Here is a 12,949-nt window from a genome sequence, read left to right on the forward strand (position 1 = left end):
TAAATAATTTTGACGTGTCAAAATCTAAATTTAGCTTGCATGTTACTAACGAATGCATCTATTTATGGAACTACTCTGGCATGCAATTGATCTCTTTGGCACATATTACTTGATCCAATATTCCAAAATAACCTCAAAAGTATTAAGACTTCTGTTTAATAGTTTGATTCAAATCATAGTCATATTTAGAGACCAGGCGGACTTTCTTCTTCACCTATTCCATCATATTAGAAAAAGAGCGTTAATTAGCACCTTACAATGACTCATGATAAGACTTTCATCATCCATATAGAAAAGTAGTGAAGAGAAGGTTATGCTAACCATTTGATGGTAAAAAAGACATAAACAGATGCTATTCACAAGTCACAGTGCGCCAATGGCAATTACCACCTGTTCTGCTTTATCTATTAGTGATATGCATGAAAAAGAAGCCAAGAGACAGAAAAATCATGCAGACACTAATTTTTACTGCAACAATGGTATTTCAAATTCCATCCTTAAAAACACACACTGTACATAGTTATAACAGAGTACTGCAAAGGCTATGCAATCACATAACTATCCTGGGCTGGACCAGATGACTAGCACAAGCTCTCACCTCCATTCTTTTTCTTCTCACACAAAGAGGAAAGGGTTGTTTGCTTTATGCAGCTGTCTTAAGAAAGAAATCAAGTCAGAAATGCCTCATTATTTTTCTTTCCTACCAACTCATAATTTGTAATAAGTCATGGCTTGAGCCTGGCTACAGGTATCAGTAACAATATAGAAAAAGGTACAAAATGGTAAAGTGAGACTGATTTTAACTATGAAAAAACAAAAACTGTCCTCAAAGTTTTATACAGATTTTTATAAATGTAAGGGAAAGAAAATATTACAACATATAAGTAAATAGAAATACTAAGTTTGGATTATAGGACTATAGCTCCATCTTCCTTCTTCCCTTTTCTTCCTGAGTTTTAATAATTTTTTCCTTTTAAAATGCAACACTTAAAATGCTATTATTCTTATGGCTATATGTATATGTTTCTATAAAAAATATAATTCAGACTGGCCTCCTCTCAGTGTAAACACTGACATGTCATTACAAACAAGGCTATACATTTTCCTACCAAAATGTAACAAAAATACTAAGCATAATCAGTTCCCTGTCTCATGAAAGCCACAGGTTTTTATTAACTCCAACAAAAAAGAAAACAAGTTTACTTATTTCCAGGTATTATGATTCAATGACCACTTTTCATTTAATTAACAACAATAATAATATATAGATGAACAATAGCCTCAAAAAGAAACGAGGCTTTCTCTTCCATCTCTAAATGGAAGAGAAAGCAAAACAAAAAAACCCCAAAGTTGCACACAGGAATATTAAATTTTCCTTAGATGTTTTATTAAAAAATGAAAAAGGATAAAGAGAAAAATACCAAGCATGTTCATATACTATTATGACAGTCTCTAAGCCTTCAAGCATGGGCCCTATTTACCTGAAGTCATAAACACCACTTTCTAGGGAGAATATGTAGGTATAAACTCAGACATCTGGTATTAGCTCTATATAGCTCTAGTTCACTGTACTTAGCACTCCTTTCCTGATGCAGGGACACTCACTCCAGGTTATCTTTCAAATAAGTATCCAGGTCACACAGAGTAATGGATAATGCAATTTACTGGTTTGGACTCTCACTTACACATAATCTTGACACCTCAGTTATGTGGCTGCTTGGGGTAAGAGAAAAAGGAGGAGGCAAGTGCTCTGGCACAGGAAAAGTCAGGGGAATTACTAGTACCAAAGGGTCAAAGGTAAAGTTTTAGAGATCCCTTTGGCTTAGAGATCCTTTTTAAATTGAGTATTTGGATAAGCGAGCAGGGTGAGGTTCCATTTACTTTAATTGAAGATGAACCAATGAAAATGGAAGCCAGTGTGACATTTTACTGGTTATTCTTCCTAAGAGTTAGATCTAAAACACTCGATCACACAACTGAAAATGGCTATATTGCTAGAAACTTGACACTAGCCTTTTACCTAACCATTCACATCATTTAAAATCTTTCCACAACAGTACTATAGACCTGCTAGTACTAAGATAATAATCAAACTGAAAGTGCTTCTTCAAATATTTCTATGATCAAACAAGAAATATAATTAGGGGAATATACCTCCAACAATATAGTTGTTGCTGTTCAGTTGCTAAGTAGTGTCTGATTCTTGGCAACCACATGGACTGCAGCATGCCAGGCTCCTCTGTCCTCCACTATTATCTCCTGGAGTGTGCTCAAATTCATATCCATTGACTCAGTGATGCTATCTAACCATCTCATCCTCTCCGACTCCCCTCTCCTGCTGCCTACAATCCTTCCTAGCATCAGAGTCTTCCAATGAGTCAGCTCATCCCATCAGGTGGCCACAGTATTGAAGCTTCAGCCTTAGCTAAAGTCCTTCCAATGAATATTCAGGGTTGACTTCCTTTAGAATTGACTGGTTTGATCTCTCTGCTGTCCAAAGGACCTTCAAGAGTTTTCTCCAGCACCACAGTTCAAAAGCACCAATTCTTTGGCGCTCAGCCTTCTTGATGGTCCAATTCTCACATCCATGTATGACTACTGGAAAAACCACAGCTTTGACTATGTGAATCTCGGTCAGCACAGCGATGTCTCTGCTTTTTAATATGCTGTCTAGGTTTCTCGTAGCTTTCCTTCCAAGGAGCAAGGATCTTTTAATTTCAGGGCTGTAGTCACTGTCCACAGTGATTTTTGAAGCCCAAGGAAAGAAAATCTATCCCTGCTTCCACTTTTTCACCTTCTATTTTCCATGAAGTGATGGATCCCGATGTCATGATCTTAATTTTTTAAATGTTGAGTTTCAAGCTAGCTTTTTCACTCTCCTCTTTCACCCTCATCAAGAAGCTCTTTAGTTCCTCTTTGCTATGCTGTGCTTAGTCGCTCAGTCATGTCCAACTCTTTGCAACCCCATAGACTGTAGCTCGTTATGCTCCAATGTCCATGGGGATTCTGCAGGCAAGAATACTGGAGTGGGTTGCCATGCCCTCCTCCAAAGGATTTTCCCAACCCAGGGATCGAACGTAGGTCTCCCACAATGCAGGAGGATCCTTTACCGTCTGAACCAACAGAGAAGCCCTAGTTCCTCGTTAGTTTTACCATCAGAGTGATACCATCTACATATCTGAGGTTATTGATATTTCACAGCAATCTTAATTCTAGCTTGGAATGCGTCCAACTCAACTTTTCACATGATGTACTCTGCATATGAGTTAAATAAGCAGGACGACAATATACAGCCTTGTCATAGTCCTTTCACAGTTTTGAACCAGTCCATTGTTCCATGTCAAATTCTAACTGTTGCTTTTAGACCTGCATACAAGTTTCTCGGGAGACAGGTTAGGTGGTCTAGTACTCCCATCTCTTTAAGAACTTTCCAGTTTGTTGTGATCCACTTGGACTTCCCTTGTGGCTCAGCTAGTAAAGAATCCACCTGCAATGTGGGAGATTTGAGTTCAATCCCTGGGTTGAGAAGATCCCCTGGAGAAGGGAAAGGCTACCCACTTCAGTATTCTGGCCTAGAGAATTCCACGGACTGTATAGTCCATGGGGTGGCAAGAGTCAGACACAACTGAGCAACTTTCACTTCACTTGAACATTCGTTGGCATTGCCCTTTGGTGGGGCATTGCCCTTCCTTGGGACTGGAATGAAAATTGAACTTTTCCAGTCCTGTGGCCACTGCTGAATTTTCCAAATTTGTTGGCATATTGAGTGCAGCACTTTAACAGCACCATCTTTTAGGATTTGAAAGAGTTCAGCAGGAATTCCATCGGTTCCACTAGCTTTGTCCGAAGTAATGCGTCCTATGGCCCACTTGACATCACACTTCAGGATGTATGGCTCTAGATAAGTGATCACACCATCTGGTTATCTGAGTCATTAAGACCTTTATTATATAGTTCTTCTGTTATTGCCACCTTTTCTTAATCTCTTCTGCCTCTGTTAGGTCCTTACCATTTCTGTCCTTTATCACACCCAACTTCACATGAAATGTTCCCCAGTATCTCCAATTTTCTTGGAAGAGAGCTCTAGTCTTTGCCCATTCAGCAGTTTTCATTTCTTTGTATTGCTCCTTTAATGCAAATGATACAGAATTTTTAAAAAAGAATGTTTTTATCCTGCTCAGCTGACTATGATAGCTACTCCATTTCTTCTAAGGGATTCTTGCCATCAGAAGTAGATATGATGGTCATCTGAGTTAAATTCACCCATTACAGTCCATTTTAGCTCACTGATTTCTAAAATATCAATGTTCACTCTTGCCATCTCCTGTTTAACCACTTGCAATTTGCCTTGATTCATGGACCTAACATTCAAAGTTCCTATGCAATATTGCTCTTTACAGCATCAGACTTTACTTCCATCACCTGTCACATCCACAAATGGGTGTTGTTTTTGCTTTGGCTCCATCTCTTCATTCTGGAGTTATTACTCCACTGATCTCCAGTAGCATATTGGGCACCTGCCAACCTGGGGAGTTCATCTTTCAGTGTCATACCTTTTTACCTTTTCATACTGTTCGTGGGGTTAAGGCAAGAATACCAAAGTGGTTTGCCATTCCCTTCTCCAGTGCACCACGTTTTGTCAGAACTCTCCACCATGACCCATCCATATTGGGTGGCCCTACACAGCATGGCTCATAGTTTCATTGAGCTAGACAAGGCTGTGGTCCACGTGATCAGTTTGGTTAGTTTTCTGTGATTGTGGCTTTCATTCTGTCTGCCCTCTGATGGAGAAGTATAAGAGGCTATGGAAATTTGCTGATGGGACACACTGTCTTGAGGGGGGAAACTGGGTCTTGTTCTGATGGGCGGGGCCCTGTTCTGTAAATCTTTAATCCAATTTTCTTTGATGGGTGGGGCTGTGTTCCCTCCCTGTTGCTTCTCAGTGTCCAACTCTTTGCAACCCCATGGACTGCAGCACGCCAGGCCTCCCTGTCCATCACCAACTCATGGAGCCTACTCAAACCCATGTCCACTGAGTCAGTGATACCATCCAACTATCTCATCTTCTGTCATCCCCTTCTCCTCCCACCCTCAATCTTTCCCAGCATCAGGGTCTTTTCAAATGAGTCAGCTCTTCGCATCAGGTAGCCAAAGTACTTAAGTTTCAGCTTCAACATTAGTCCTTCCAATGAACACCCAGGACTGATCTCCTTTAGGATGGACTGGTTAGATCTCCTTGCAGTCCAAGGGACTCTCAAGAGTCTTCTTCAACACCACAGTTCAAACGCATCAATTCTTCGGAGCTCAGCTTTCTTTATAGTCCAACTCTCACATCCATATATGACTACTGGAAAAACCATAGCCTTGACTAGATGCTTTTTAACATGCTGTCTACGTTGGTCATAACTTTCCTTCCAAGGAGTAAGCATCTTTTAATTTCATGGCTGCAGTCACCATCTGCAGTGATTTCAGAGCCCCCAAAAATAGTCTGTCACTGTTTATATACCTATTTGCCATGAATTGATGGGACCAGATGCCATGATCTTAGTTTTCTGAATGTTGAGCTTTAAGCCAACTTTTTCACTCTCCTCTTTCACTTTCATCAACAGGCTCTTTAGTTCTTCTTCACTTTCTGCTATAAGGCTGGTGTCATCTGCATACCTGAGGGTATTAACATTTCCCCAGCAATCTTAATTCTAGCTTGTGTTTCATCCAGGCCAGAGTTTCTCATGATGTACTCTGCAGAGAAATTAAATAAGCATGGTGACAATATACAGCCTTCACATACTCCTTTTCCTATTTGGAACCAGGCTGTTGTTCCATGTCCAGTTCTAACTGTTGCTTCCTCAACTGCATACAGATTTCTCAAGAGGCAGGTCAGGTGGTCTGGTATTCCCATCTCTTTCAGAATTTTCCACAGTTTATTGTGATCAACACAGTCAAAGGCTTTGGCATAGTCAACAAAGCAGATGTTTTTCTGGAACTCTCTTGCTTTGATGATCCAACAGATGTTGGCAATTTGATCTCTGGTCCCTGTTGCTTGACCTGAGGCCAAACTATGGTGGAGGTAAGGAAGATAATGGCAACTTAAAAAACCCAACATTCAGAAAACTAAGATCATGGCACCTGGTCCAATCAGTTCAGTTCAGTCACTCAGTCATGTCTAACTCTTTGCGACCCCATGGACTGCAGCATGCCAAGCCTCCCTTGTCCATCACCAACTCCAAGAGTTTACTCAAACTCATGTCCATTGAGTCGATGATGCCATCCAACCGTCTCATCCTCTGTCGTCCCCTTCTTCTCCCACCTTCAATCATTCCCAGCATCAGGGTCTTTTCAAATGAGTCAGTTGCAAAGAACACAATCAATATAATTTCATTATTGACCATTTAGAAATGTCCATGTGTAGAGTCATCTCTTGGGTTTCTGGAAAAGGGTGTTTGCTATTACCAATGTGTTCTCTTGACAAAACTCTGTTAGCCTTTGCCCTGCTTCACTTTGTACTCCAAGGCCAAACTTGCCTGTTATTCAGTTATCTCTTGACTTCCTACTTTTGCATTCCAACCCCCTTTGATGAAAAGGGCATCTTTTTTGGGTGTTAGTTCTAGAATGTGTTGTAGGTCCTCACAGAATTGGTCAACTTCAGCTTCTTCAGCATTAGTGGTTGGGGCATAGACTCGGATTACTTTGATGTTGAATGGTTTGCCTTGGAAACAAACTGAGATCATTCCGTCATTTTTGAGGCTACTCCCAAGTACTGCATTTCAGGCTCTTCCATTGACCATGAGGGCTACTCCATTTCTTCTAAGAGATTCTTGCCCACAGTAGTAGATATAATGGTCATCTAAATTAAACTCACCCATTTCCGTCCATTTTAGTTCACTGATCCCTAAGATATTGATGTTCGATCTTGCCATTTCCTGCTTGACCATGTCTAATTTACTTTGATTCATTCTAGGTTCCTTTGCGATATTCTTCTTTACAGCACTGGACTTTACTTTCACCATCAGACAGATCCACAATTGAACGTTGTTTCCACTTTGGCCCAGTTGCTACATTCTTTCTGGAGCTATTTGAAATTGCCCTCCACTCTTCCCCAAGAGCATACTAGATATGTTCTGACCTGAGGGGCCTTATCTTCCAGTATCACACATCTTTTTGCCTTTTTATACTGTTCATGAGGTTCTCCAGGCAGGAACACTGGAGTGGATTGCCATTCTCTCCTCCGGAGGATCACATTTTGTCAGAATTCTTCACTATGACCCATCTATTTTGGGTGGTCCTACATAGCATGGCTCATAGCCTTAATGAGTTACAAAAGCCCCTTCGCCAAGACAAGGCTGTGATCCATGAAGGTCTCCAAGAATAAAGAGGAGCATAAAAAATGAAAGACAAACTTTTAGACAGACTTTTTCAACTTCTTTCTATACCTCATGCTGATGGAACCAAGTCCACTGTTTCAGAAGACACAGTTATTTACATTCTTATCACAGTTATTATTTATAAGCTTTTGAGGCCCAACACAATTATAGTAGAATTTTAGAATAACCAATCAAAAGTACTCAGAGGTCTTGAAACTGTACCTGAGACTATACTTCAAGATCTATGAAGTATTACAATTTTCATACAGGTTTACAGATAAACTTAGGCGAGAACAGATCCAAAGTTTGAGATATCAACTGATCATGTAACATATTATCAATGTCACAAGTGGTCATGGGACATGGAGGTAGGTAACTGATCTGGGATGCAGAAAGCTGCATATCAAGACACTTGCTACATGGGCAAAAGGGAGAGGGAAACAAAGAAATGATGTACAATGACTATTATTATACATGATAACATAAATGAATCGGAAAATGCACACAAAAGTAGGAGGAAACTAAAGAGGGCATAGTGGATGATTCCAGGAAAAACAGATTGTTGGTGCTAAACCCCAGAAGAGTGGTTACCTTTCTGGCAAGAACACAGAGACTAAAAGGGCCACAAAAGGAACTTCCAGCATGCTAATAATGTTCTGCTTCTTGAACTGCATGCTGATTACACAGACATTTTCATTTTGTAAAAATATAGTAGACCCTTCAACATGTTTGAGCTGGTGCAGGTTTACTTATATACAGACTTTTTTCAACAGTGACACTACAATACTACACAATCTGCAATCCAAACTACCATACTTGATTAGATCCATAATTGAATTCAGAGATATAGACAGCTGACTGCAAGTCATAAGCAGATTTTCAACTCTGTAGAGGGTAGGAGTCCATTAACTCCCATGTTGTTCAAGGGTCAACTATAATCAGTTTATATACTTATGATATGTATACTTTTCTTATATGTGTTAAATGTCAATAAAAAGTTTACTTAAGAAAATGTGATGTCCAGATTACCATTATTATATGAAATCATCACAGAAAGATGTCCTATGACAGGAATGTTGAGCAGGAAATGCACTTAAGGGACAACATCAAATCAATGTAGGATAAACTCTTGACAACTGTTATTAAAACCAATTTGTGTCCTGCTCTGATACTATGTACCACCATTAGAAAACCACTGTATGGAGTTCTTCATCAGGCTCACTGAGACTTTAAGAATACTAAAGCACCATGGTACATGTAGGGCAGAGCTTCAAGTTCACACTACCTGGATGTATCATTTTGATCAGAAGTTGTTAGTGTAATTTACTTACTTTTAGATACTTCTGGATTGGATTTCTTACTGAGTCCTTGCTATTAGTCATAAAAATAATATTTATGTATTATAAAATAGCCTAAAAGAAAGATATTGCATACAATAAGTAAAATCATTTATACTTTAAATACTAAGGGTCTTAATGTATCTGAAATATTTTTAAGTTTTTAAGAATAAGAGCTCAATGATAAGTTATGAATAGTTGAATTTATTACATATTTAAACATACACAAAAACATATGAAAAGATTTCACCCAAAAACCATGAAAAGATTCAAGATAAACATTCTATGTACACTGGACCCTAACAAAAAACTGATTATGTTAAAAGCAAAGACTATTAGGGTTTAAAAAAAATAAAGATACAGACATTTAAAAAATACTACATAGTATACACTTTTTTTTTAGAATTTACTATTAGAATTTCCACCTGTTTCTTCCCTATACACCCTTACTTCTGCATGTATACCCACTTCAAACTCTATTTCCACCCCACAGGCAGCAACTGTAGTTCCAATCTAAGCTGAATTTAGTTATCCTTTTGGACCTTAATGTCTCCATCATTTGGTATGCCATCATCACTGCTTTTATCAAATAGCAAAAGTCTATCAGAGATGAATCTGACTGACCCACTCCCATCTATCTTAAGTCACAGAATCCAAATAGGATAGAATACTTGCCTTCCCTTGGACCCCATCTCTAGTTGTCTAACATGACAGTATGCTTTCCTAAACCTTTCTCTCAAGACAAATGCCCACAGCCTCTTATCATAGCTCACTTGATACAACATTCAGTCCTCTCTGACTCTAGATTCTTAGCAAACAAGTGTAAAACCAATGAGGTAGTATCTCATTAACCTAGTCTCTAAGGTTTAAATTTCATGGACTATTTGATAACGTACCCAGATAGTAAAAAGGAAACACACTATAACATTAACAGAACTAGCAACCACTGCTTCATAAGATTAAAGCTGCCCTCTGATCTGGAGACTGAATGGACCTGCAATGTTTCATCTGATCATGAGCAACTCAGAAATACATACCTTTCTTTCTTTAAAAAAGATACCACAGAAATGTCTCTCCCAGTCTCCTAATTAATACTAAGTAAATGTGGTAAAATGCACATTTATCTCAATATCGACCTAATTTTTTTCAACATGTCTTTGAATTTAAGTCTGTTCTTGCCTTTGCAGAAACAGGAATCTTTTTTTAGCCAAAAAGAGTATCAAAGAACTGGGGGGAAAAAATAAACAGCAAAATGATTTATTTTCTATAGTCTTTAAAAAGAGAATTCTCCCCTGAGTTTACCTGTGAAAAGCCAATGAATTTCAAATAAATTAAGAGATGAGAACAGAATATAATACAGTTCTTTTATAAACATAAGAGATACTCAACTTCACTGTGTGTATACTTCCAGTGAAGACTTATGCCTTTTCTTCTAAGCTCTAGCCCTAGGTAAACACAGAATCATAGGTGGAAATAGGCCATGTTTAGCACTAGAAGCAGCATTCACAGTTCATTAACAGAATAAAGCAGAAAATGAATATTACAACATAAAGAGTACTGATGATAAAACTGCAATAAAGTAACTTACATGAAGTTTACAACACTTTTTTTTTTACCAGGTAGCCTAGTTGTAAACATTTCCATTAAACCACTGCCCTCTAAAGCCTAACCAACCACACAAACAAAAATCATCTTTTGTGACCATAAAATTGTGACGAATTTGTACTCCATGGCTCCTTATCTTGGTGGTTTTCAGAGTAAGACAAAAACTGTGTTAAGTGGTTTCACTGATTTCTCCATCTTGAAAAACTGCCAGTTCTGGAACTTCATTCATCCTCAAAACCTCTGCATAGAGCAAATAATCATGTAGGCTTCTGGGAAGAGGCAATTGACGGATAAAGTCATCAGACTGTAGGTGTCCTAGTTTTAGACGGGACCAAATTTCCAAACGACAAAGGTGGGTCAGGGATGGAACAGAGGCTGGAGAAACAAACATAAAAAGAAAGATAAAAATGTTGAACCAGAAAGTGTAACAATCCATTAAGGTAAATGCCCTTTTTCCCCCTCACCTCTGTTAGTAAAAACAAGTGGTATGTTACTTAGACTTACTTTTGAAAGATTACTTGAGCCAAGATGACCAAAATAAACTCCATTTATTTATTCATTTTACAACTTTCCTGGTTCTTCTTCCTCCAATTTCTGGCCACACATTCCAAAGTCAATACCCAGCACCATATAGAATTAATGTTCAAATTCTAAGTATCTGGCAATACCAGCTGGGACTTAAGAAATGGGTGATCTAACTTTAGAAACGATTGAAGGGCACAATAGCAAACGTTACTTCCCACTCACTCTCGCTGCAAATGGTCTCCAGACGTACCACATCAAGTGAATAAATATGTAGCTTATATTCGTTTTGCTCTTTTTATCCATGATATAGAATGAAATTTTAAAATTGATAGAGAGAGAAAAGGAACCTTTATTGAAAGCCTACTATGCCATATGCCCATACACATTCTATTTTTATCTTCCTTTACTGTGAGGTACATATTTGCATGCTCTCATAGAGACAAGAGAACAAGAGATTTAAGTAACTTTTCAAAGGCCAAACATCTAATACATGGTAGACCAGGATTCAAACTCAAGTGCATATGACTCCAAAACATGCATGTATATGTATACATGCTAAAACCCCTGCTGCTAAAAGCTAATAACCAATTAAAAGGATAACCCACATATGCTTAATTAAGAATCACATGACAGTGGTTTTACTAACATGAAAAGTGTTAACTAAAGAAGTTAATGTTCATGAAAACTAGGCGTACTAAAAACAGATACTGGTTTTATGTGAATTAAACCTAATGCCTTTTGTAAGTGCAAGAAATCTTTTATAAATGCCTGTGAAATGAACCAAAGATTACCAGACCAGGATCAGAGCAGTAAAGACAAGTACAATCAAGAGCCCAACTGATATCAGACCTGCTGGTCTGACTTCAAGTCTAGGGTTCTTTAATAATAACCCACAGGGCCTGAGACATGCTAGTTCTCTGCCATCAGTAATATCTTCCAAATCACTGAAGTTAGTCCATCATCTTAGATTTTAGTTTAAGCTTACCGGTTTAAGTTTAGTTCATTCAGAATTTGGGTAACTCAAGTCATAGTGTTTCAAAATGCCAAATTAGAAAAGCAACAGAGTTATCTTATTTTGTAAATAAAACCAAAGTCTAAGAAGAGTATTCCCTTAAAGCATGAGTCACATAGATTCCCCACTATAAAAATAAGACTACAGCACAACAATATAGAGAACATTTACTTCCGCTGTTTCCATATTTAATACTCTTTAAAATTTTCCGCTTATCTGTAAACTTATAGGAAGAATCAGTCTCACTTCCAAGATGAGAAAACATAGATAAGGGGAACACTGGAGTGATCAGCAGGAAACCATATGGAAACCAAGCTCAAACTGCAAACCCCAACAGTTTTCCAAAGGAGTAGTAAGTAGGGTTCAACTTCAACAAGTAGGTGGCCCATGTTCAACTGTTACACATAAGGAAGCCCTCTCTTCCTCTGAGATCATGAACAATAGTTGGCCCTAATGTCACTGGATATGCACAAATGTAATAAAAGTTTCAGAAATGAGCACAACTGATTCTTGGTAAGCACCCACACCTCGGTTGGTACAGACAAAATGTCCTAAGCACTGCAAACACTGAATATGCCATGGGCACAGCCAGAAGGAACTGACAGAGAAAATGGTAAGACTACAGAGCATGTGAGTTAAAGTGAGACTGTTTAAGATAATTTCTACTCATATTATATTACAGTTTAGTATGCACCTGGTTAAACTGAAACCTTTCTTTCTGCACATTCTTGTTAATGTAGAGAGCTATTAAAAATCCAAAAGGAAGATAAAGGATGGCTGTGCAACCTGGAGGAGAGCGGCTGGCTCAGAGCTAAGGAATCCTTAATATTTCTCCAGCTTCATCAATTTGACAGACTACACTGACTTACAAACTCCTCAGTCTGACCAAGGAGTGTGCCTCTAGCTGTCCCACAGTCTCCTGTAGTGCAGACAAGCCTTTCAGAGCCATCTGACTACATCACAGGAGCCCTATTGCTCTATCTTTTACAACCAAATAAACCATTCATCTGTTTATGCGGATATGTGTGTAGAAAGCTTAATCATCTGTGATCAAGCCAAACTGGACCAGTACACTTTTATTAGGGACTTTCCTGCTGGCTCAGATGGTA

General features: G+C 38.4%; 1 protein-coding gene across 4 annotated transcripts in view; it reads right to left on the reverse strand.

Annotated features, from left to right (window-relative positions):
- Positions 1–8,884: 8,884 nt before the first annotated feature.
- Positions 8,885–12,949, reverse strand: part of ASB3 (ankyrin repeat and SOCS box containing 3) — a 122,272-nt gene continuing 118,207 nt past the window's right edge. For all 4 annotated transcript variants that reach the window (XM_055540072.1, XM_055540073.1, XM_055540070.1 and 1 more), the window contains one exon: positions 8,885–10,678. In XM_055540072.1, coding sequence (XP_055396047.1) covers positions 10,473–10,678 — 206 coding nt within the window. In that variant the 3' untranslated portion in view covers positions 8,885–10,472. The remainder of the gene's footprint in view (positions 10,679–12,949) is intronic.

This window comes from Bubalus kerabau, chromosome 11 (genome assembly GCF_029407905.1).
Source record: "Bubalus kerabau isolate K-KA32 ecotype Philippines breed swamp buffalo chromosome 11, PCC_UOA_SB_1v2, whole genome shotgun sequence".
In the NCBI taxonomy this organism is placed as follows: domain Eukaryota; kingdom Metazoa; phylum Chordata; class Mammalia; order Artiodactyla; family Bovidae; genus Bubalus; species Bubalus kerabau.